The 26,550-nt window shown below is 39.2% G+C and overlaps 1 protein-coding gene across 17 annotated transcripts in view; it reads right to left on the bottom strand.

The window, feature by feature from the left end:
• The window catches only part of CTBP1 (C-terminal binding protein 1), a 180,560-nt gene that overhangs the window by 11,190 nt on the left and 142,820 nt on the right, over window positions 1-26,550 (bottom strand). For all 17 annotated transcript variants that reach the window (XM_040556930.1, XM_040556915.1, XM_040556917.1 and 14 more), the window contains 4 exons: window positions 16,467-16,611; window positions 11,538-11,744; window positions 5,405-5,619; window positions 1,267-1,397 (listed from right to left, as the gene is read on the bottom strand). In XM_040556930.1, coding sequence (XP_040412864.1) covers window positions 1,267-1,397; window positions 5,405-5,619; window positions 11,538-11,744; window positions 16,467-16,611 — 698 coding nt within the window. The remainder of the gene's footprint in view (window positions 1-1,266; window positions 1,398-5,404; window positions 5,620-11,537; window positions 11,745-16,466; window positions 16,612-26,550) is intronic.

Genomic DNA, 26,550 nt, shown 5'->3' with positions numbered 1-26,550 from the left:
ATCTCTGCAGATGGCATCTCCATGCAGTAAATGGGGCTTCCTACAGGTGCAAAGGTCTGCTCGTGCAGATCGGAGATCTGAATTGTGAAGAATGTATACCGCTGAAAGTCTCTTGAGCTGTTAGACTCTGGCTTTGCCCAGCACTACTGCATTGTAATGACCACATTTAGAAGTACATGAATGCAGGGTATGCATAAATAAAATTAAATATTTGTGATGTGGCATTGTGTCTCAGCAGATAATAAAAATTCTACCTAAAAGGACAGTGTTGCTATTTTTTTTATTGTTCTATTCTCCCTTGCAAGATGATTCAAGAGAGACTGTCCTCTCTCCAGTCTTCACAACCTGCCCTCGGGTCTTGAATCTGTTCCTCTTCAAAAAACTACATGGATTGTTTCTGTTAAAATTAACATTTCTCCCTGCCCAGACTGAGCATCTGAAAAAGGCTTGTCACGTAAAAGCACTAAGCTAGTGCAGTCTATTCTCATAATTCAGAAGTCAGGCTCAAAATTCCAGGACATATCAACAAGGCTCGTTTCTGTTTAGCAGTGCTGGTATCAGAATACCAATGCCACTTTGGGAGTGGTACGTTTCTGCCCAAAACACTGGACATGCTCAGTGTCATTCAGAAAAGTAAGGCCAGTGCTACCAGCACTGCTAATGACAGCAGAGTTACTACTCTCTTGACAAAGAGAAAGGGTAAAAGAAAACCAAGCCTGAACTCTGACCACCTTTCTTCTTTTTTTTTTTTTTTTCTAACCTCTGATGTTTATGGCCTTCTTGCAGAGGGAATCTGGACAGAAATTATGCTTTTTCCTCCAGAAAGGTGTCATAAAGTACTTGTTTCTCACACCAAAGCTCAACCCTTTACCTTCTAAAAGCCTGTTCAGACATCATCATTAGTTACCTCTGGAGTTTCGTCAATGACAAAGGAACACTTCCTCTCAAAGCCAGGACACAAAGCCGTGCCCAGCACTAGAACTTGTGTCCCTGACATTTCTACTGAATAAACCCATTGGATTTTGTATTTTATTTTAAAAAAGGCATTAATCTTGGATGTCATTTTTTCACTTCTGACCATATACACAAGCTCCATCTACTTTTGCATTAGTCCAGTGCTGCACAGATTCATGTTGCTTTACTAAGGAGTATTTAGCTACCAAATGAAGGGAAAACTCATTTACTTGTTGCTGTTGATCGTATCATGCACTACGACTTAAAAATAAGAAAGTGAACAAAATAAAAAGAAAAGAAAAGGAAAAGCACCTGAATGGTTCTGACTCATGTACATCTAAGGCTGCCCCTCGTATCCTTCCTTCCTTCAGGGCCTGTGCAAGTGCTTTTTCGTCTACTAACCCACCTCGAGCTGTGTTGACCAGGAAAGCCCCTTGTCTCATCTAGGGAAAGTTAAAAACAAGAATGATGAAATAAAAATAAATGAAATAAAATCGTTGTGGCATTATTTTTTTACTCAAAAGAAGCATCCAATACAACAAAGGCTATTCAGCTGATTTAACCTGTAACAGTTGTCTTCCCTTTCCATTGGAAAGTACCACAAAATGTGATGCTTCTAACATAAAATGCTATTTCACAGCATTTAATAACCTTGTTTCTTTTAAGTAGTGTCTTTTTATAGAAGCTTTGTTTCATATATTGTGCAGTAACATGATCAAAAGATACAACTGTGCATATGAAACGGACAGATCATTTTATGCCTTTTTATTCCACTGTGAAATTGCATGAGACAGAAACTACAGTACATTCTTAAACAAATTCATATTTTGTGGTTTTAAACTTTCACACAAATAAAAGCCTGTATGAATTTTTCAGAAAAATCAATGCTTTTGGATTTTCAAACACTTTTCCCTTTAGTTGCCAAAACACAGTAGACCTATGTTTTATTTATTGTTGTTACTTCAGCTTCCTCCTCCCCATAAGACTTTTGAAATAAAGGTCTAAAGAATTCTTACGTTATACAGTTAAAAGGCATGAAAATGAATTTGGTTGAGAATGCTGTGTGCCCAGGAGAGAAGCTGTGTTGTGCATTGTGCAGATTAGCATTGTAGATGACACTGTGTGGGGAGAGCTACAAGAATTTATACCACAATATATCCACAACATGAAAACAAAGTGGAAGTTTAAATAAGAGAGATGGTACAGAAAAAAAAAAAATCCCTACATCTTGCTTCCAGCCACCCTAATGCTTCATCTTTTACCAGTCATCTCATACACAGCTTCTGATCTCAGAAGCATTTCAATATATGAAGGTAAGCATATGAAGAGCAGGAACCATGATGAAGATGAATGATAAAAATCCCATTTTGAACTGACTCCATCTCTCACCATAAGAAGAAGAAAACTCCAACATTTTGACACCACATCAATTACTTAAAGCCTACACAGCAAACTGAAGCTTATGTAAATGGCTCCTTTCTCTGAAAGGGATTCAAAATGCCAAATTCATGAACAACAAGGAGGTTTGGATGAAAGTCAGCTACAAGAATTTTTTTTACATGAGATCATTGGATATATTAAACAATTAACATGCATATGCTTGCAGTGAAGTTTGAAGAAAAAAAGAAAACATATTTTACTGGCCAACTCACTAGCTTTCATCTGTCCCTCCCTCTCCCCATTTGCAGAGACTTGGGCTTACAGGAGAACATTTATTGGTCTGTATAGCAAAACCAAAGTCCATTTACAGTGGAATTAAGGGATACTTTAGTTTTATGCAATTAACTTGGGAATTTGAGCTGTGAGGAAATGGTGGCATGACCTTAAGTTGGTCGTGCAACAATAAGGCGTTCTTGACGGGAGCCATCACTGCATCTCCACTCAGTAAGAAAGCTGTGAGAACTAGATTAAATCTAGCACAGGAAGGCTCACCCAAGCAGCAATCACACCTGTTACACAGGCGTGCCACGTAGGCTCGTGGGAGCTTATACTGGCTTCCTATTTCTGTGTTCTTGGAAATGGAAGAGTAATTTTGAGGTTTAAGTACAGCCTAGTGCATTCATATGCGCTTTGAAGAACTTGAAAATTTTCATCAGTGAACCCTGTTAAAATCTTCTGTCCATCCATAATAACCTTAAGTTTTCATCTTCAGGATTATTTACAAAACTCTAAAGCTAGTACTAAGACAAGCCCAAATCAAACAGAACATGGACACATAAATGCATTCTAGTGGGAATGAATTACGTGACTCATGACAAATCAGAAGGGTGGATGCAGCTGGAGGTGACCCTTTACAATGGGTGGAAGCTTGAAAGAGAATGTCACAGCTAGAACTGCTGACAGCTGTTAGTGTTCACCTGCATTAAACCTGCAGAGCTGCTTTAAAAGCGTATTGTGTTTAATTGCAGCATCATCTTCTCCAATTTGTAGAACTGAAACGATCTCAGTTTCTCTTAAGAGCACTTGATTACCACGGGTTCAAAAACACAAGCTTGAAACACTTCTCTGAGCTGCTCTGGAACTACAAGGCCATGCATGACGGCTAGGCAGAATGCTGACTAATTAAAGGGAAAGGCCACTGAAAGAGAAGACTGGCACCAAATTTTCAAAGACGTTTTAAGGCTATGTGATTTCAGATTCTAAACAAAATTCAGGGCAGGACTTTAGGGAAATGAGTTTACCTGGTCTAGGGGAAGGTGTCCCTGCCCAAGGCAGGAGGGTTGGAATTACATGATCTTTAAGGTCCTTTCCAACCCAAATATTCTGTGAGATGCATCATACTTCTCCACACTTTGTTTAAAACCTGGTTATTACATGAACATGCAATACTGGGTAAAAATGGCATGCGATGCGCTCTAAAAATTTCAGAGCAACTCTAGCATCTGACAGCCTCAGAAAGCTGTTCTGCTCTTTTCAACAGATATTCAGAAGATCTGGTCTACACAAACCAAGCAGTCAAGAATGATCTGAGGTAGTCAGGTTTTCTGGTTTTCAGAGCTGGGTAACATTCACATCAGCTGTTACAAAATAGAGTGCTTCATCCAAACTTTTATCCAAAGCAAAAACTAACACTTTAACCTAAGCTTCTAAATAAAGGACAACAAGTAGCAAGACAAATGCTTATGATATCCTTCCCAGTACAGGTTTTATTATATGCATTTCATTTCAGATGGTATCACTCACTTTTAACCTCTTTTGTTTGCTTCTCTGATTAATGCACTAAGCACTCTCCAGAGCTGATCCCATTTATCCACCTCTGCTTAAAAACTTGCTGTGATAGACTGGCCCAAGTTTCATGGCCCACTACAGTGACTACTGCTAAGCCTCTAAATGGTGCTGCTGAATTCAGTGCAGTTGTGTTTGGGTTCAGATGTCTGGACATCTAATCATAGAAAAAATATATATTGCAATGTATCAGCAGAGAAGGAAAGAGAATCTTCAGGGCAGGGTGACAGAGCTCAGTTATCTGAGTGATCTGCATTTTAAATTTCTGAATTTTTGAAGTTTTAAAACCCAAACCCTGATTTTACATTGGGATGGGTCTACAACATCCCTGAACTCTCAAATCAAGACGTGATATCATCAGATGCGTGTAACATATTCAGTATTTGCTTCAGTTCTCCTAACGTTCAAATGCAGTAGATTCAAACTATTTCTCAGAAACCAAGCAATGATTTTACTGCAAAAGAGTGCAACTGTCACTGTAACCAACACATGCATATACTACATGTATAATGAACATAAAAATAAAAAATCAGTTACTATATCATTAGGATTTCTTTCCTGCACACTATCTACATCTTTAAATCTATGCTTTATTTCCTACTGTTACCTACGCTGAGGTTGGAGTTAGAACCTACAGATTTAATAAAAAGCTTACTGTTGAATTAGGCCGCAGTGGAGCAGTTTCTACACGCCTATATTCTGAAGTGATTTTAATATTACCTAAAGCTTTAGGGAGAGTTTGGTACTAATTCAAATAGGCCTGATTTTCCCAAATAATGCGATGCTGGAAATGTGATCGACCCGATAAGCGCTCTGCAAGCCTGGGCACTGAGCACAGGGGGGCGGCATTTAGTCACAATCCCTCCGTTATGCCTGACCATCCCAACCGAGGGAGTGAGACAGAAATGCTACCTGCAAGTCTAGGTAAAGGAGGTAGCTACCAGAAGACAGAGGAAAAAAGTGCATAAACGCAACTTAATTAAATCCGAGCAACATGGAGAAGAGCACATTATTTCCACAAGTGCAATGTTACTGAGGAAAACAGACAAGAAAAGCAACGATACATAAGGCACCAGCTATTTCCTAGTCAGTTATAAACCTGCTTAATCTCAACGTAGGAAAAGGGAAACTGCTTTCAAATGAGAATCTGCACGTTTACATAAAGCAACTCTGTACAGTGTGAGCCACCGTCACCTGTGCGGAGGGCACGCACAGAGATTATTACCTGCTTTATAGTGAAGTCGTTAATAAGATGATGATTGTGTTCGTTCAAGTTGCAGTGCAGGGTAACACAGTCACTGTGGAACAGCAGGTCCTGCAAAGTGCTCACCCGCTGCAGTCCCAGAGCACGCTCCATGCCATCTGAGAGGTATGGGTCATAAAAAATCACACTGAAGCCAAAGGCTTTGGCACGTAGTGCTACTGCTTGCCCAACACGCCCTGGAACAAGAAAAGATGGAATGAGAACAGATGTGAAGCAGCTGGTGTAAAGCACCCTCCTCCTTCCCACTGCAAACGCTTCCATCAAGTGATACCATTTTGTACAGCAACTGGAAGGGGATAAAAAAGAGGCGCCTCCCATCCCACTCGAAATCCTCGTTTAGATGAGTAACGTTACATCGGGACTGCCTCACACAGCCTTGCTTGAAACAATGCATGTCTGCACCTTTTGCAACCGGGGATGTGAAATGCCAGGAGATGCCATGTAATCTGCACTAATCTGTGTAATACAAGGGCCTGCCTGCTGGGCCTGTTTATGGTAAAACGCTACTGCTTGCGAACACATCCTGCCAAGGACTTATTCTTACCCATGACGGACCAGCTGGCTTTAATAAAAAGCTATAAAATTAATCCTCAAAAATGGATGCAATAAAAGATAATTTGTTTAATCTGAAGCTCAGTGATTCTCAGCACACAGGATCTCCTTTCTGCACTAGTATTTTCTTTCATTTTGAGTAACATCCTTTCAGCACTAAAATGCCTGTAAGAATCCTGTCATTTGAAGCTTTTAAAAATTCTGTACCCATTTACTTAAATCATAAATAAATACAGTCCATCACATGGCACCTAGTTAAGAAGAGTGCAGTACCATTCATCATTCACAATGCCCTTAGCTTTTCCCTGTTCATCTTTCCTTACTGTCGTATTATTTGAGAGAGCTCGTGTTTGAAATTGCTTTTTGGGCATGACTCCATGGAGATGTGCATCAGGAGGTGTGTATTTCCCTTTGAAACACTACCAGTAAAACACAGAAAACGAGCAAGTATATTCACTGAGTAAGGATATTTTGAAGAATGAGAATGAAAATTCTTCAGTTTAGAAGACTACACACTAGTTATTCACAGTAAGGTATTACAAATATTAGATAAAGACATTTCAAGAGTATCAGTCACTAGATAGACCATAATAATCACGTCTCATTTAAAAAAAAAGAAAGTCAACGAGTTTTCTTTTGTAACATCTGAGCTTGCTCAAAAAAAGAACCTAATTAACACACGGAAATCCTGTATCTTTCCAATTGTGCTTGAAGAGATTTCCCTCTGCTTTTCAGTTTCTCTTTCAATAAACTTAAGAAGCCACAGGAAGAAAGGGTTTTTGTTGATCATTTAACCTGAACACAGTTGTTCTGCAGTGCTTAGGAACAGATGTGCTTGGAATATTAAACAGCGTGTCAATCTGATGGGGGCTGTCTGCTTTTCTTTGGGGACACCAACTTAAAATGCTCTTCAAGATATTTTATTTCAATACCTGTGTACATGTTATTTGTTTGCTTTTCAAGCTGTTTTTTAAAAACATTAGTAAGACTATTTTCAGCACAAACACTATTATTTTCAAATTTTGGCATGTTCACAGCTCAGGAAATCAGTCACACAACTGTAAACAATCTTTTTTTTTTTAAAGCTAGCAGACCGCTTTTACTCTAGCTCCATTCATTTTCACATGCGACGTTCTGTCATCTGTTCTTTTTCACACTCTTTACAACATTAATACCTGAGGGGATTCATGGCAGAGAAATCTCTTACAACAGCTTCTCCATTTAAAACTACACTTTCCATTCATTGCAGCCTGGCCAATATACTAAAAACACTCTTAAATGTGATCAGTTTCCTTTTGAAACACTCAGGAATCACATGGCGAGCATCGTCATATTACAAATACTTTATGCGATAAAATCCTCCATAAATGACAATTCATATTTAGTCACAGTCCTTACACAAACAGACAGTTGGACATTTGCAATTTGCCAATTCCTCGTCAACTGCAGTCAACTGCAAGCCTCTGAGTTTTCTTCCTGCTCTGAAAGCCTTCCATTACACATACGACTCTTCTGGGCACAAGGGGTGGCTAAAAACCTTCCTCAGCACTGCAAGGACAGACCAGTTCAAAAAGCATCCCACCTTCGAGGCAACTTTACCTTAAGAGCATATGTAACTGCTATCAATATTCATGAGACTCGGGTGCTTCCAAGGAGAGGTAAATTCAGAAATACAAAATATTAAGTAAACTTCTTGGTCTGTGGTAACGGAAGGACACACAAAATGCACTCTCCATACAATTCCAAGAGAGGAAAAAGCGACCCAAGCCTATTTCAGACATTAAGAGATTTATATAAAGCTCTCGCAAAGCCCATTCTTCACTCCAGTCAAACCAGCAGTGTGAAGAGAGACACACGAAGAACTCCTCAGTCTCCTGTTAGTCGGACTCAGCGACTTCCCCCCGGTGTCCTAGTTTGCAGGGTCTCTGATCCTGACCTTGACACCAGCCTGATCTGAGCTCGACAATTATAGGAGCTGCAGTTGGCAATGATCCCTACCCAGCCCCTGGGCAAAGAGCCTGCATCTATGCTGGTATTACAAAGTTTTATTAAATGCCCTTGGTACCATGGAAATGTTGATGAGGTGCCTGTAGACTTCCAAGGAAATAAGAAGTGCTCACACTTAGCAGCTCTTTGCAACAGCTATGGGGAATCTGGGCAATTTTTAATCCCTCCTGGAGATCTCTGATACATGGCTTGCTTCGTGGAGCGTGCTTTTTTGTTGTATTTCCTGGTGAGCACATTAGATGAGCTAGTAGGACTGCTACGGGTGCCACTTTTATTGCGTGGCAATGCCACCCAACTCAAAGCTCACTGTCTGATGCGCTGATCGGTGCCTTGGCCAGCATCTAGTCAGGATGTGGAACCAGTGAGACAACACAGCAGGTGAGGAAAGACAAACTGAGTGATGAACGCTGATTATGATGCACTGTCAAATGGATCTGGAAGAATTTCACCTCTTCTGAGCGAGGAAATGCATTAGCTATTAGTCACCAGCATTTGTAACTGGGAAGGAAGAGGAAGGGAATGTGATTTCACAGCCTTCGCTGCTGCAAAATCATCATTACAGCAGAACCAGCTCCAGCTATCTACTCATCCAAGTACTTACATACTGCTGCTCATAAATATTCTTTAAAAAAAAAATCTAAAAAACACACAGCAGAAATACCCACAACCTAACTGCCTGGATAAAAGGTGAAAAGGTAGCATTTTTTTCAGTGCAGGGCTTCCTATCCAGGCTTGCAAAGCTTGTGACGCATCGCTTGAAATATAGGACACTGGGTAGCAATAAAGACTAAAAGTGACAAAGACAGCTGTTTAATGATGTGATATTATTATTTATGTAAGGCTCAAAGAATCACACACTTCAGAAAGACAGAAAGAAACACAGGCTCTGCCCTGAGGAGCCCAGAGGCTAACCAAACAACGGAACAATGACGGATGGTATCCAACAAGCACATGAAGGGGGCATTATGCTGTTGAGTCTTTGCTTATCTCCAATACAAGCAGAGGATGAGAGATGGGGTTAACTTTAAAGGAGGAGCACTGAGTAATAGGATTAAGCAGGATAGACCAAGTGTCAAAGCAGGAATATGCATGAGAGGAGGCAAAGAAAAGAGAGTGGGTGATGGAAAGAAAAAGGCAAGTGAGTCATGAAACTTGGCTAGACCAGTGGATAAGGAAGTGAGTAGCTGGAGCTCTGGAGCGAATGACATAGTCGTTCCCTAGCGCAGAGATAGGCAAGAGCTGGGATGCTTATCTTCGGCTAAAAATAAAAATAAAAATTACAAAAAATGCCCAGGAACGGATGTGAAGGTCTGGACCCAGGTGCTGCAGCAGCAAAGTGATGCAATTTATGCAACCCACTGCTGAAGAAAGTTTAAGACAAGAAGATCACCACATAGCTGGGGCTGAGATAAGGGATGATCTCAGAAGCTTGTACAAGAAAGGACAGAAATGATGACACTACACAAAGCTGGAGGAAAGAAGCAGGACTTAGGAACAAAAGATGAGAACAGTTCTGCATGTGCTACATTCACTTCATAGCCTCTTAGTGGTTCAGCTGCTCTGATGCTGACACATCCTAATAAGACAATTACAAATTGAGGCAAAACTACAGATGTGGGAAGAGGCCACTAGTAGAGAAACATAACCTAAGGGCAACAGTCTGTTGAACATGGTTGTAAATACACATTTTAGATTAAAACTGGAGATAGCTACCCTCTTGTAGTGATCTGGAATAGGGAAGGGAGTATGTCACAGTCTAAGCATCTCAAGTGCCCAAAATGCTAAATCTAGCATAGCTGTATTTCCACATCTTCGAAGATTATGCTTCTAAGACTTCTTCATAAATACATGTCTATATAGGAGTTTGTTAGAACAGGAGCTCAGTCACAACACTGTGCATATTCATATACATGTGCAAAACCAAGCAGTGTACGTGTTCAAACTTTAAAACATTCACTTCAAAAGCTGTGAATATTTTATTGAAGGAAAAGAAATAGGAACAATCAAAGACTACAGAAAATTGTTGGTTAATAACTGCAACAGAAGTGTACCTTTAAAATCAGAATTTACTAGCCTTTTACTATACCATGCACACAAAAGGCATCTTTAAAAAAAAAAAGAAAGCAGAAACAAAACAAAAGCAAAAAAAAAAAAAAAACCTTAGCACCTCATGCAGCATTACATACATACTGGCAATCTGATTATCCAAATTGTTTCTCTATACTTTCCAATCATTCGCAACAAAAACAGCACACAGAAAACTCATTTAAGAAATTCAGTAATAAATGAAGGCTTTTTTCTCAGCTCAGCCTGGAATTAAAGCGTAACACAATAAACACAATGCCAACAGGACAGATGTCTCCAGCAAATTAGCACATAGCATGTAAGCGAAGACTTAAGGTTCAAAAACTTGATGCGTATTTCCATTTTTAAAACACTGCAGGTGATTTGTCTATTATTTATGTACAGATGCTGTGACTGCGAGTGCGATAGTCATGTTTAAATGAGGTGCATTAATACACGGGTATAGATTTGAGAAAGCAACTTCATGACTAACTCCTTGAAAGTCACATTTTAAAGGCAGTTCTTTAAGTGTGAAAACGCTTTCTATTGCCTTGTGTACTCGTTCAAACAAGCGGTATGTAACGCCAAGCATTTTCAGATTCCAAAAAGTAAGAGTTCGTGGCTTGAGATATCTGACAGCAATGTGTAACTGGAACAGTCATTAAAGTATGATGCCCTGTTGTCAAAATCGTATTATTAATTCCTGCAGATGAATACCATGGCAATTACATCCACAGTCCATCAGATCTTTGATAAGACAAGCACATGACTGAATAATTTTTATATAGAAACTGACTTGCTTGTTTTTCTTCTCTGCGTCTGTAACAGACAGCAATTAATTCATCTCAAGCAAGCTTGTCCATCTGTTAGATGCCGAAACACATTTAGGGACGTTCAGAGAGGTAAGTAGGTGATTTTATTAGGTCTGGAAGCATTTCAAACTTTCTTGTATTTATTTTTCCTCTCATTTGAGCTGAAATACAGATTCAGATGCAGCCCAACCAAATGCAAGAAATAACTGCTCTGCAGGCTGTTACTGCAGCAAGCACTTTTCAGACACATTAAAAACAGCAAAAGAAAAACAGTACAAACAGAACCAGGTATGACAACAGACGATGAATACAACAAATACATGTGACAAGGGTTTGGAGTAGCAGGATCCTTGTCCTGGAAAAGGGAAGCGATGGAGTCTTACAAGCAGCGTGCCTGACACCACCAAAAAGATGTCCAGAAGCTCAAAGAACTGAGGAATATCAACAGCAAAAATTGCAAAAATAGTTGTCTGAGGGAAATGATGATGCCTATAGGGAAAACATTTGAGATATATAAACACCAGGAACAAAGTGGTATTATACAGAATGCTTGGCATGGAAAGGAGCGAACTAGTGTTGTTTTAACAGCTCAAATCCTCATAATTTTTTTAAAGCAATGGGAGGCGAGGAGTATTAAACCACCTCAGCAGCCAACATACCTAATCCAATAATGCCCAAGGTCTCCCCTCTGATCCTGGCAGCTCCAGAAGCCACTTCCCGAATCTGTTCGACGCTTTGTACTCTCGTGCCTTCTCGCAGAGCCTGGTGAAGCCAGGTGGTTCGTCTGTACAGGTTCAGAATGTGGCACATGGTAGAATCCGCTGTCTCTTCTACTGAGGCAGCTGGCACATTACATACTGCAATCCCTGCAAAGAATGGGTGGAAAGGATACCAGGTTGCCAAATATTTCTTACTTCTTCCTATTTGATGGCCATTCAGGAGCATGATGTTTAAACTTACAGGTATTCATATACCAAGTTTCTGACTGCAACGACTGACACAATACATGACAAACCAGTTTGTAAATACTTGTAAAGGTTTTATTCTGATTTTTTTTTAAACTTTTGTTTTTCCAAACTAAGGCAAACAGCAAACAGACTACTGAAACCACAGAAGTATATGAGATGTCAGGCAGCTTAGTAACCAAGCTGATGTCTTAGTAAGCATTTTACATGCACACTGGGCTACGTGCTTTGAATAGCAGAAAGAAATATGCCTTTCTCTCCGCACAAAGCCAGTAAGGTTGAAGATCATTGTTTACATTTCATTGTGTGAGCTACTTTGCACTACCGAGCAGACACCCTCCCAAAAGCTATCTATACATTATAAAAAAGATTAATTTAAAATGAAAGCAACTCTTACAAACCTTCATGATATACCTATTATTTCCAGTACATATATGGGTAGTAACAACACAGGGAGGAACGATCTGTTTCTTGTTGCACATGGGTTTGTGCAGTTGCTACAAACAGAATCCAAGTCCTTCCCTGGTCCTTCAAATTAAAGAGAGAACCCATCTAAATATCAATACAGAAATACAAAATCTGCTTCTGCATGGTATGGAAAGATAATGCAAAAGTTCAGCTATTAGGAAACGGACTTAATGGTTGAGAAAGGTGTAAGATCAAGAAACGAAAAGACCATTACAGATTTCCACAGACAGTTGTGGAAAGTGGACTGATCCAAGACTCACGATATTCCATTTTTACTTCAAAAAACAGCTCAGGCAGCCAGCAAATGTAATTGCTTGTCAGTCACCCCATTCTGTTTCTCTTGGATAAGCATGTACTTCCAGTACACGTACAGCAGTGAAGCAAAATGTTTACTTGAAAAAGTTTGTGTCCTTTCTATTTACTACATTCTCCCTGTAATCATCAACTCCCACTAATTTTTCGCTCTCAATCCGGTTGACTGAGATCACAAACAGCATACAGTATAATTTCATGGTGGAGAAAAAAGTGTTTTGTGTACTAAAAAAACACCCTAATACTGTTTTCACTGTCTAGTTATTTAGGTTTTACATAAATAAGTATTCAGTGAGTCCTCAGCTAACACCAGTATATCTTGTGAAGCAAGGAAGAAAACCCAACATGCTCTTTCATGAGAGTAATAACAATAATCTGACAAATAATAAGCTTATACCGAATTTATCTGTTTTCCATTCAAATGCCTTCCTTCTTTCTACAGCCAAAAGAAGGAAGCTGCAGACCTATTTTTCTTCTCTCTGCTGAGTCACTGCTCTATAGGCTTACACAAAGATAAAATAGCATCATTTGCTGGATTATTAATCTTGGCAGTCTGCTAACATCAATGGCAGTATGAAACTCATGGTATTTTAAAAATGAAAAAAGAGCACGAATGGGAGAAAAAGTACAAGACTGAAACATAAAATCCCTTCAAGTGCATCACGTTAAACAGCTGCATTTGTTTATACAAAAGGTCTTTTTCATGGAGCAAAAATGCAGGTTTTAGATGGCAAAACAAATTCAATAAGCATGTCTCCTAATGGCTGGCATCAACAAAAAAAAAATGGTTTAAAAGGACCTTAAGTTATATTACATATATGGGAAGCTAAGGAATTCAACTCGCCTTACACCTTCCTCCCTGTAAAAGGTTTCCCCTTTTAGGGCAAAGTGTGAAATAATTTCTCTCCTAAGTTGTACAAATTTCTTATTCTCTATTTTCCCCCACCTTTAAAAACAGCTAATTTATAAAAGGCAAAGGCATGGTAAACCACAACAAGCAGCTGGATAGAGACAATGATATGAAGAGACATTTCACACAGGAAAAGATAACGCACTCTTCTCGTATCTAACTGCTTTTGTGCTCCTTTACCTTTCCCCTTTTCCCCCTGCTTTCAGTGATTTTGTGCACAAGTTCAATGGTGAAAAACTCAGGAGTCATAGAATGGCCTGGGTTGAAAAGGACCTTAAAGATCATCTAGTTTCAACCCCCCTGCTCTGGGCAGGGTTGCCAACCACTAGAGCAGGCTGCCCAGAGCCGCATCCAGCCTGGCCTTGAATGCCTCCAGGACTCTCTGGGTAACCTGTTCCAGTGCCTCACCACCCTCTGGGTGAAAAACTTTCTCCTAATATCTAACCTAAATCTCCCCTGTCTTAGTTTAAAACCATTTCCCCTTGTCCTATCACTATCAACACATGTAAACAGTCAACTGGTGTTACCCTTCACTCCCATTTCACTTGCAGTTACAACTCGAACATGTTGTCTAGTCAACAATTAATAAACTGAAGAAAAAAAAATACCAGATCTTCAAGCTTTTATTCAAGAAACACCTGTTTGCATCCATTTCAAGAAGAGTAAAAGCACTAACATGAAAATAACACAATGGAAAAAACTGGTAACAACTCCACCAGTAAGCTCCCTGAAAATTACTCGAAAAGTTACTATGAAATTTCAGGAAAATGTTGTACTTTAAGGTCTAACTTTGTATTATACTTCAAGACTGAATCAAAGCCTTTTTCAAAGAGCAATTAACTCACAGGTTATCTCCTTGAGATGCATATTCAAGGAATGGAAAGAGATTTGTCCCAGTAGCGATGCATTAGTATCTAATTCCAACTATTTTGCCCTAACTACTAGGAGAGATTTTACATTGTAAGCCTTCCAGCATTTAGCGGCTTTTGAAAGAGTGGACAATTCTATTTTGTAAATACTGGAATGTACAAACAGGATGGGTCTTAACTGTGTAACTCAGCCTAATCACAATGTGATTCTATGAAGGATTAGGCATGTGGCATTTACCATGCCATAGGAATGAGAATGTCCCAAGTCTGCTATAATGTGGCTTGAATCACAGAATCATAAAGCTTGGAAAAGCCCTCCAAGATCATCTGGTTCAACCATCCCCCCACTACCACTGTCACTCACTAACCCATGTCCCCAGGCACCACATCCAACCTTTCCTTGAACACCCCCAGGGACGGTGACGCCACCACCTCCCTGGGCAACCCGTCCCAATGCCTGACTGCTCTTTCTGAGAAGAAATGTCTCCTCATTTCCAACCTGAACCTCCCCTGGCACAACTTGAGGCCATTCCCTCTAGTCCTATCACTAGTTACCTGTGAGAAGAGGCCGAACCTCAGCTCCCCACACCTTCCTTTCAGGTAGCTGTGGAGAGCTGTAACATCTCCCCTGAGTCTTGCATTTGAATTGTAAGCCTGAGTTACCATCCAGCATGGAGACCTGCCCAAACAACCAACAAACCTGTGAAGATTTTCCTCTCATCAGGGATTCTCTACACAAATCAGACTCATGATGGCTCTGGGGTTTTGGATCTATACCTAGGTTTTGGGGCTTTGGATCCAGGATTTTACCCCAGGGCAATCTCTACGTACATAATATGGTTTCTGGGGCTCACAAGTCAGGTACCAAACTTTGGCACTACTTGAGTAAGTAGGAACACAGCCTTGTGCATGCCTTCAGATCTACCTGTTCTTTATAGAAACTCATGAAAAAGTTCTTAGCCTCTGCCTGCTGTGCAAACTACACAGCCATTAGACACTGGTGATTATTTTACTTTCTTTTACTGATAAGCAGACCCACAGTACACCTCCCCACTACATCAGTGGGGCTATTATTAGGACTAAGCACGGTCACACTTATTTGTTTCCAAGATCTTCATAATGGGAAACATATTTATTATTGAAATATGTTAGATTAGATATTTGGAAGAAATTCTTTACTCTGAGGGTGGTGAGGCACTGGCACAGGTTGCCCAGAGAAGCTGTGGGCGCCCCATCCCTGGAGGTGCTCAAGGCCAGGCTGGATGGGGCTTTGGGCAACCTGGGCTGGTGGGAGGTGTCCCTGCCCATGGCAGGGGGCTGGAATTAGATGCTCTTAAAGATTCCTTCCAACCCAAACCATTCTGTGATTCTATGATACTTGATAATTTCAACCTACTTAGAAAAGAAACAAAGAAAATGTATACATCGATTTCCAGTGGTACAGTTTTACCTGTAGATTATAGGTAACAGATGGGTTATCCTAAAGTAAGCAAAGTATAAATCAGACTTTTTTTTTTAAGCAGTGAAACACTAAGCAATATCTCTTCACAGTTCCAGTATCTAAATTTATTCTGAAGCTATAACAACTGATTCTCCTATAAAATCGATATTTCTCTTTATGGAGTGCTTTAGTACTAAATCTCATGCATCATAAATAAGTCCCAGACAGTTGATAATGATCTCATTTTTTATTCAAACAGTAGTAGTTTTCCATGCCGATGGAATTATATTTTGTGATTGGATTACAGCAGGCAGTAGTTAAAAAACGCAATTGGGGTAAAAAAAGACAGAAAAAAAGAAAAAGAGGAAAAATTATGGCCTTACTCCTTGGATTTATCTTGAACAGGCAGATTGTCATCCTGTCACAAAGCTATTAATATTATCACTTAATTAACTAATGCTAATATCTCCATAATGATTTTTAAACATTTTGATGAGAAAATTATACAGCTTACATACTATGTTAGTATAAATTATACAGAAAACATTAATGCAAAGACTTAGATGCTATCAAATTTCTGGAGGCAAGTATAAGATGTAAAACAATGTCTTTAATAGTCATACCTAAATCTCCAGCAGATTTGATGTCAATATTATCAAAACCGCTGCCAATTCGGACAATTATTCGAAGTGCTTTAAATTTCTCCAGGTCTTCTCGTGTTAAAGTGATAGTGTGATACATCAGTGCACCCACTGCTTCATTTAGTACCTACAAGTAAAATGGAAGAAAAAATACTTATTTTTTTTTTTCTTTCACAGTATCTCAGCCTAATCAACTATACAAATTTTCAGGTATAAAAGACTTTAAAAGCATTAAACCCAGATCTTTTTTTTTTAAAGGTGATTTGCCCAAGTATGTTCCAGCCTCTTGTTAGACTTTTTTTTTCCATTTGATATGTCTGTCCCAGCATGATGAGACTAGTTTTAGGAAGAGCGAAGTGACCTGTATTTGTGTTCTTATTAAGAAGGGAAGATGTTCTTATTTCACAGGAGATACTTTGCAATATTGGACCCTAAATACAAGAATTACCAGACTGCATCTACATATGCATACTGAAAACACACGGGAGCAAGCACTCAATTTAAACAGCAAGCATTTTTATGCTTAGGCAGCTGACATTCAGTTTTGAGTGGAGTAACAGGACAATCTCTTCCCCACACACACAGTGGTACAGGCTTCCATTGCAATATTAAACCGCTTGATACCTGAATAGAAAACATTCAGTAATCATTACAAAACCCTTGGACAACAGAGACTGAAATCTGTCAATTTATACACAAAACCAAAGTGTCTGTCCCTTAGTTTACTGATGCTGCAACACTGAGCTCTCACAGATGGAAAACTGAAGTCATAGAAATTGGTATAAGTGAGATTATCCACAAAAACTAACACCTCTAAGAAGTAAGAAATTGTACCAAGACAAAAATATTGCAAAGGAAAAAACTTGTAAGCAAAAATAAACTGACAGGATCATAAAGGCTTGAATATCTTTCAAATAATGTGAAAGCACATCCAACCTACTCAAGAAAAATTAAAAGGAAGGGGTGTGAAGGGGAAGAAAGGTTAGCACACAAGGCCCAGGAGTTTTCAAATTTTGCTAACAAACAAGCCATGAAACTGCATGTCACACAGCTGATACGAGTTTATTGCCCAGAAAGCAGAACACATTTTCCTCTGTATGCAAACTGGACTGTTTCACTTCTTCAAAACACTTCTTTGTTTCCACCTTCAGTGCACTACCTAATAACCTGAAAGTTCTACAAGACACAAAACGTGCTCAAATCATTTCAACATCTAAGCCAGCTGCAATGACTTCAAGTGGTTCCTATCAAGCTCCTTACATGAAAGTTTTGTGGAGGCTCTACATTTCTTATTTGATAGACTTTTGGGCCTGGTGCATGCACAGATTCTATCAGCTGAGCTACTTATGAGCATTTTCTAGTGTAAGGAAAAATTATACCATTAATCAACATAAAGCATTTCAAAAAACCCTACTATGGCAAAACATGATCTCACAAGAAGCATTATAACTCTCTGCTGGAACCCAAGGTCTGAAGCAACAATTTAAAAAAATTAAGATACACAAAATATTTTAGAAGCAAATGTAAACAAAATCCATGAAAATGAAAGAAAACTGCTCCTTACTGAATATCTCACAAACGAATCTATGATATTTCAACAGGTGCCCCTGGATTGGTAACCCCAGCTCTAAGTCAGCTAAAGACCAGGATCCTTTGAGCAGAATTTGGATTTACTTGTAAGACGAAGAACTACAAGAAAATTAGAAATGACACAGCCTTGAAATATGTGGCCACAACATAATTCAAAGAACAGCTGTAGGCTCTGATGCTATATACAATCATATGCATACAAAACTCCTTGATTTTAATGGTACAAACAAGTCCTTTGGAGATTACAGCTAGCAGTCACTAATCAGCAAGACTGCACTCATCAGAAGGCATTTACTTGAGATGCTACAGACAGGTTTAAAATACAATTTATTGGTTTTGCTTCCACAGTGGCATTGTAGCTGGTGGGGACTTCCCACAGCACCAAGCCCATGTGCCTGGTGCACTCTGCACCTGAAATAGTCCTTCTCGTAACTTGACCAAATGCCTCCCTAAAATGCCTTTACGCACATTTTTTTTGGTCCCATTAATCCCTAAAAGAAGATTGTTTTAAAATCTCCCTGTTCCAACAACACAGAGTTTTCTTCTCGTTTCCAGCCCCAATTTATTCACAGCCCAGCTTGCATCCATTTGTTCTGGTGCCAGCGTTGGCCATTTGCTCCAACCGTACTTTGTCTCCTTGGTGTTTACAATCCAAATTTATTTATAGACAACGATGATATCCCCTGTCACAATCTGGCTGCGCTTTGCAAGCCTAGTCCTTCTAGGCTTTTCTAGGATGACATCTCTCTACCCCTTGGCTGGTCTAACACTTCTGCGCTGTGCTCATACAAGCCTAAACCTCAACTCCCCCGAGGTGACCAGAGCTGCAGGCACAGTGCTATTTGAGGTCTCTCTCCCTACTCTGTTACACCAACACCAGTACTGTCAGCAACCCTATGGTTACTGGAGACCTCTCCTAATGAAGTCTCGCATGACCCGTGTTTCCGCATGGCCAGCGGCACGCTGACAGCCGATCCCTTGACTAAAGCACACTTCTGAATCCTTCCCTTCCTAATGCATGTCTTATTTCACACTCCCAAGCTTCTAGCCGGGCTTCCTTCTCCAAGTCACAACCCCAACTTTTATACTGTTGCCTTAAGGTACCTCTTGCTCCCTGTGATATCCTCCTGGCCGTCTCCAGTTGGCCCCGTTCTCCATTCTGCCTTGTGTCACCACATCCTCTCCTTCCAGGGCTGCGACCCAGGAGAAAACACCTTTTGCTCGTACGTAACCTGAAGCAGTTTACAGCTTCTGAAAGCCCACCTAAGTCCTCTGTGGCAGGCAGACCCTTCCTTCCCTGCTGCGCATCTGAAAAAGGCCAGCGGGGCCTGTGTTTGTGCGCACAGAGCTGCTGCTACTCTGAGAGCCCCGTTAAGTAGGGGCTAAAAGACAGCTGAATTGGCTGAGGCATTTGTGCTTTAAAATCAGTGTTTCATCTGGGAATTTCACTTCATAAACTGATAATTTATTAACTCAGCCAGACAAGACTGTAATTTGGACTCTAAGATCTCTGGCCTGGTCTCATTACACTCCATTGTGGGGCCCGTTCAGGTTATGGCTTGGCACTGGAAGGAGACTGAAAAATATTTGGAAGTTTGGGAATGTGTTCAGTGAAAGGAAAAGTATTTTTCAGCTATGGCTTAATGCTGACGCTAGCCATTTCCACACTCGTTACCCACCATATGAGATACGTAACAAACAAATACACATGACAAATCTTTTAGGATTTTCTTTATAGTGTTTGAACTTCTAGTATTATGGACCAGTTAGCAAGGAAATGCACTGCCAGAATACAGTCTCTTGGTATTGTACATTATCTTGCATCAATTTATTATGCTACTGCTTTTTGCAGCTGGCCGTGTGATAGAAGTACAATAAAAAAAGGCAAAAAATAGAAAATCTGAAGTTAGAAACATTCAGCATTGATGACTTAATAACGCCACTTACAGATTTAAAAAAGAATAGAGTTTCTGTACTTTGCTATTATTGTTATAAATTAAATTCTCAGCCATTACACAGTAAAAGCACACAAGGAAGTCTAAAAAGCTTGCCAGAGTGGAAACAAAACTTGAACTAAATCTGAGTGTAACACAGGAAACTGAAATCCCACATAAATGTAAGCAGTTCTGGCAAATCTTTAGGAAACAATCGCACATAGGAGTAATTTACTGATCACTTATAAAAGTACACCCAGGGGCAGATGCATAAGAGATGCTGGGGTTTTGTGTCCTTTTTCATAGTTCCCCATAATGAACTCATTTGATGCAACATTCACCAAATTCTAGTACAAAGCCTTTATTACTAAAATATCAACTCCTGTCAATCTGAGCGAGATACAGATTTAACAAGCAAGCAATTTCAGGTATGTGGCAGTCAGACAACACTCTTTCAAGATCCCCTGCATGGAAAGGAAACAGGCAAAATTTGATAGAGAACAAGCAGAGGTAGCTGCGTACCCTCAGCAGCCACTCCGGCTTTCATCTGACTACAGCTGTGCATTTCGGGAAGAAAGGATCTGAGATAAAAGTTGAAACACAGGACATGAGTTGGCTTCCTTCTGTTACCAAATGATTATGTAGCCCATCTGCATAATTTTTATGCCTTCAGTTACTGACTTACTTCCAGGTGAAGCTACAGCTTTGTTGAAAGCCTTTTTCATACCCTCTTCAACGAGCTGACATCGTTTCCAATCAGAACTGTTCAGACAGGTCTTTCTGCTGTTTTTCAACCTCAAATGACTACTTGGCTTTCACAGCGTGCCAGGTCTCCAAGGCTCTTAAAGAGCTGATGACACTGTAGTAGGAGACATTTCTATTTCAAAGAGCTTAACAGATCTTGAGCAGCAAATATGGAACATTGAAATCCTTTTAAAACTTTTTTTTTTTTTTTGTCTTATTTCACCACCAGGCTATTTTAGCCATCATGCCAAATGCCACAAGGTCACCGTTACAGCATACATGCCTCATGATTTGGAGAAGAGCTTAGGATCTTGAGTATGTTACAAAAGCATAAATATAACATGTTAAGAATGGAACAGCAAGGTATTTTCTTCTTCAGTCGTCTAAACATACACTGCTAGTTTTCACTGTGAAAGACTGATCTCAAAGGATCGCAGATCAATCCAGAGCACAAAAACATAACACAGTACATAAAATACTAAACTACTTCAGTGCAGAGACAGAATACATTTACAAAACACAGAATGACAATATAGCCTTATTTTTTTAAGCCAACCTCTTGGAAGTCACCACTAGAAAGTGATCTATTTCATCTGGCTCTAGAAATACAGGATACTACATTTCTTGGGCTTGGATTTTGCTGTGTCATCGCCAGTTAAATGTCCTAGTGTCACCAACAGACTTGAGGTATTTTGCACATCCAGGTAGACAATGTACTTTACTTAATTTGAGTAGAACTTGTATTACCTGACTTGCAAAAAAGCAGCAATATGTCAAATTTGTGATCAGTGCTTGGTAACAGAGGAAGGCTGCAGCAGGCTTGCAGCTGCTCACAAAGTCTCACCAGAACAGTGTGAAGGATCCATTGCAAACTACCGTAGTTAAAACTAAAAATAAAACCCAGCATGCTCAACCAGTATTTAGTTTGTTGGTACAAATGCAAGATTACAGCTTCACTGCTTTGAACAACGAAGAACCTAGAAAGATCATCTTACTTGACCATTAATAAACTAGGAACAAATCAAAGACTCTTGAGAATGACAGCAGCACGCTTGATTTGTTTGCATCAGTTTCAAAACATTTCTTCCATTATGAAAGCTCTTCAGCTCTTCTTTGAAACAGCCTTAGATAATAACTGTAATGACTGGAAATGCTTCTACCGGTAATTCCTAGGTACACGAGTGATTGAAAATTCCTCGTCCTACACCACTGACCAGGAAGTTCGGCTTTTAAACATTTATATTTAAAGGAAAAATATGGAAACATAGTATCCCTGTGAAGGTGATTTTATTATGTGCTTTTAACAGGAGTCCAGACAATTGATGCACTTTAACTTAAGCACTTGTAAGGCTGGAATATAGATTTATCATCCAGGCTGTATTCCCACTTCCCACTGAAAACCCTGGTCCTCAGATTTTTGAGTAGCTGGGCATCTGCACGAAGCAGTAAATCCAGTCAGAAACACCGCCCACCCCACCCTCCATCCTCCAATTTCTCCTTCCAAATGATTTGAGAAAACATGTAGGAAACCACATAATCTCAAAAAAAAACACAGAACAAGAAAACATACACAGATTCACATAAATTGACTTCTTTCCAGCATATGCATTTTGTTTTAAAACCATTTCTAGTCAGCTGTGCTTCCTATCTTTTTAAGTTTGCAGGGATAACTATTTTCTCTCTGTTTACCTTAGACTTCTATTACCAGAACGTGCATATTATTTTTGTTTAGCTCTATGTAGCTGGAAAGTCTACTCTCTATATATACAGCAGAAGTCAGAAAGCCTGAAGAGTAATGAAAATGAACTCCCAAAATCTCCCTCAGGCAACACAAAGACCTCAAGAGTGTGCTCGAGTCTGTGATGCCTGCAAAGAGAGGCAAAAGAGGGAGAAAGAAGGAACAAGACTGCAGGAAGGAGAAGCGCTGGCTGGGGAAGCTGCCAGGGAGGGAGGAAGAGCAGCAAGCTGCGAATGGCGCTCAAAGGGAGAGGGACTGGGGGGGGGGAGAGAAGTGGGAGAGAACACGGCAAGGGACAGAAAAAAAGCAAGTCTAAAAAAAAAAAAGCATTCTATCTGGAATGAGGAAGGAAGCAACCTAATTATTATTTCGTTGATCAACGCCTACATTTTTGGTGGAAGAAACTAATCCCCCATGTACATTTGAGACAGTTTCTGAGAAGACAGATTTATACAGGATTGTGAAAGAACAAACAAATTTAACCTAACAGGTAACTTTTATTGATATTAATATGATCCCTATTTAAAAAATATACCAAACACCAAAATCTTAAAGTAGATTTTTACCCCAAATGACTAAGTTAACTCCCCTGATAGGATGCAGATAACCCAGTTCCCAGTTACCACCAACTCCCCATGATACAGTCTGACAAGCATAATGCTCAACTTCACATAGCCATAAATAGTATTTATAATAAAAGAGAACCTAGAAGGCGAAGTTTAAATGCATACTGCATCCTCTCAGATGCAAATACCTACGACAGTCCTGAAAACAAACCGCTTTCTCTACTGCAGAGGGACTGAGGGGGTGTCAGTAAAACCTTATACATGAAGATTTCTGAAGAACTGCAATAAATGTCCTCAAGTACAAAGTCATTTCAGTACTTTGGGTCACTCTCAGTAAATGTCAGCATTCACTTAAGCATTGGCAGCCTTTTCAAAAGAAAGAAACATAGCCTCAACATCCAACTTGCTTTCCAAAGCAGCAGCACCAGCAATGAATGTTTTGACCTGCGATGAAGCAGAGTTCTAATACATGTTATTATTTATTTGTGACCTTAAGCAAGTTACTTATTTTCCATACTTCAGTTTCCTCAGCCATAAAAAAAGAATGACAAATAAACTCTTTGACATAAGGAAATCACTACTACTGAAACTCAGGCATTACCCAATCTGATGAAAACTTTCCTTCATTAGCACACATACTAAGGTATGACAGCATTTGCTAACATCCTGCTTTTCACCCATACAAGTGGCATTCAAATCCTAATTTCTTTTCCTCCTCACTGCTTGTGTTAAGACCGCTCAGCCTCCTTGCTTCTCTGAAAAAAGTAATCTATGTGGTTTGCTGGTATCTGTCTCAGAAACTACTACACATCCCTCTTTTTTTTTCTTCTTTATTTCCTTTGTTGTCTAGCCATCTTAAAACAGAAATGTAAACTATCATCTTGCCCCTGAAACCCTCTCACAACCAGCAAAAATCCCTCGTTTTACAAAATGTTTACTGCCCAAGTGCTGACCCCTCACTTCCCTGTGATCAGACATCACCACACAAGCTGAGTTAATGCCAGATTTAGGCAAATTAACAACTGTTATCTAAAATCTGCATCTTAATTAACTAGACATTGCCATTTAGAACAGCCAGGAATATGCATTACAAATCTACAAACATTTTAGATGTTGCTTTAAACATGCAACTTCTAATCTTAAAGCTTTTTCTGAAGATTTATTAAAACACCGTTTCCAAATAAGGTATTCAACAAGCAGGACTAAAATAAAGGTATTTCTTTCCTGTACCTCAAACATGGTTTGGAAAGAGTCATTTTTTCACTGCAAGGGAACAGTGGAAGTAAAAAGTGAATGCTTTTCACATGGAAGTGAGCAGTGCTCAGCACTTCATTAAATTGATCTACGTTATATTACTTTAACAGTATGAAAATGGATTAGGGTTTGTGATTTTTGTTGCAGAAACCTATCACCTGGCAAACACTTTGTAAACTCAAACATTTTTGGACTTCATCACCCTTTTGACTTGCGAAAAGCTGTATTATGACAACATACTGGTTGCTAGTGAAAACACATTTTCCAGATAAATTACTGAGTTCACTAAGAATGAATTGGTTTGATACGATAAGAAGCAAAGGAAGCAAGCTTAAGTATATGTGCTGAATATACTCTTGTGAAGATCAACAACAGATTACCTGTTACTCATCAAGTTTCAGTTAAATACTTTTCCAAAGCTACATTTTGAGATGCACGTGCTGACTTTCAGTCTCAAGATCTAAAAAATTCATTCACTACACGCTACTGATAAGAGAAAAGATTTAGTGTTTCTAAGGAAAGGCATTTATGTCACTCAGGAATTCCCCAGCCTTGCTGCATCAGAAAAAAAATGATGTCGATTTCAGTAAACAAAGCAGAAGACCATACAGATGGTGCAGCTGTCAGTGATCACCTGAAGAGCAGGCTGCTCTTACCTACTAAGGGAGTGAAACAGCATTTATATTACTTAGTCTCCACCTGCTATTTAGTCTTTGTCACTAGAATCCAGCTATTTCATGTATCACATGTCTGACGATGGCATGAGACAGGAGAACAGTAAGATAAAAACAACTTTTAAACATGATGAAAAATAGACAAGACAGAAATAAAGCATTATGTTACATTTTAATTCTGAAGATATAAAAATGAGACAAAATGCTTGGGTTAAGTATTTCTTTAAATGAAAGAACAGTATTATACTTAGATTATTGTTATTGGTTTCGACCCTCACAATTTTTTTTTTTTTTTTATTTTTTTTTTCAAAAAATAGCATCTCAAATTACTTATGAATACAGCGAAGTTTTCACTTGTTTGCATTTGTTCTCTCATTACTTTCAGGTTCTCTTTCATTGCCACAATAGTGAATAGTCCTGGTCACATGCGCAGCAAAAACACTGGTCTCCTTCAAGAGATGGTAAAAACCAGGTTGAAATTTGCATTCCGTTTCAGTAAAATCTTACTCTTTCAAAAGTGAATGTCACAGCAAAACAGATGTTCAGGTTTTGAGTTTATTCTATCCCACTGACTGCCCACTACAAAGGTGGCTTTCTATACGACTGTGTAAGTGCATTACAGAAGTCATGAGATCAGAACTACGATTTTTCCAACTCAGAATCTAGCCTACAATTCAAGAATAACCTAAGAAGTTTTAACTATCCTGTGAGAAACAACTAATGAACTGAAAACAGGGTGTTTGGAATGCAGACTTCCTAGTAGGAACAATTTATTTTTATTTCTTTTCCATTCTCCTATTCACATTAGAGTGATATCTAAAAAGTAGCTGAACAAAACAAGTTAGTGATATTAAGTCAGTATTGATGATGAGAAAAACAACTTTAAAGATCATCCTTAACTAATGTTCTATAAGGGAACAACATATTCCTGTATGGGGAGAGGGGTGGAGGTTAGACAGGAAATCTGTCTGCAGAGAGCCACCGAGGAACTACATGCAAGGGGTTCAGGAGAGGGGATTCATCTCTTATGTTTGCCTGAAACATGAGAATCAGCTGTTCTAGCTTGCTGTACCATACAGCATAAAAGCCTCTTCAATCTTCTCTTTCAGTGTTGGGGAAAAAAAAAAAATGGAAAAATACAACAGTAGCTCTTAAAAATTTTCGAAGCTTTAACAATGAAAATGTTTTTTTTTTTACTGAATAAAAATATTTTTCTTAGATAATTACAAGCTGAATAGTTTGTTGGTGAGTTCTCACCAAGAAGATGCTGACATGAAAGGGACTACAGAAAAAAAGTTTATTCACCTAATGCCAGAAGGGAAATTATTGTATTGGTATTATTTGCAAGTGGCTGGCTTTGTAAGAAAGTCAAAGAAAAGATCAAGTCTCCCATCATATACAGACACCAGGCTCTAAAATGTTTAAACAGTGCTGCGTAAGAAAATGAAAAGCAAATAAGCAATTACAAGTTAGTGAAAAGGTTCTGAAAACCTGTAACAAGCCTGAGGATTACTATAATTAGCATAGAACGAGTCCAACGATGTATTTGTAGAGAAGCAGGAATAT

Source organism: Cygnus olor, chromosome 4 (genome assembly GCF_009769625.2).
Source record: "Cygnus olor isolate bCygOlo1 chromosome 4, bCygOlo1.pri.v2, whole genome shotgun sequence".
Taxonomy (NCBI): domain Eukaryota; kingdom Metazoa; phylum Chordata; class Aves; order Anseriformes; family Anatidae; genus Cygnus; species Cygnus olor.
The sequence above is the reverse complement of the archived record's forward strand: the minus strand, read 5'-3'. Positions and strand labels throughout refer to the sequence as shown.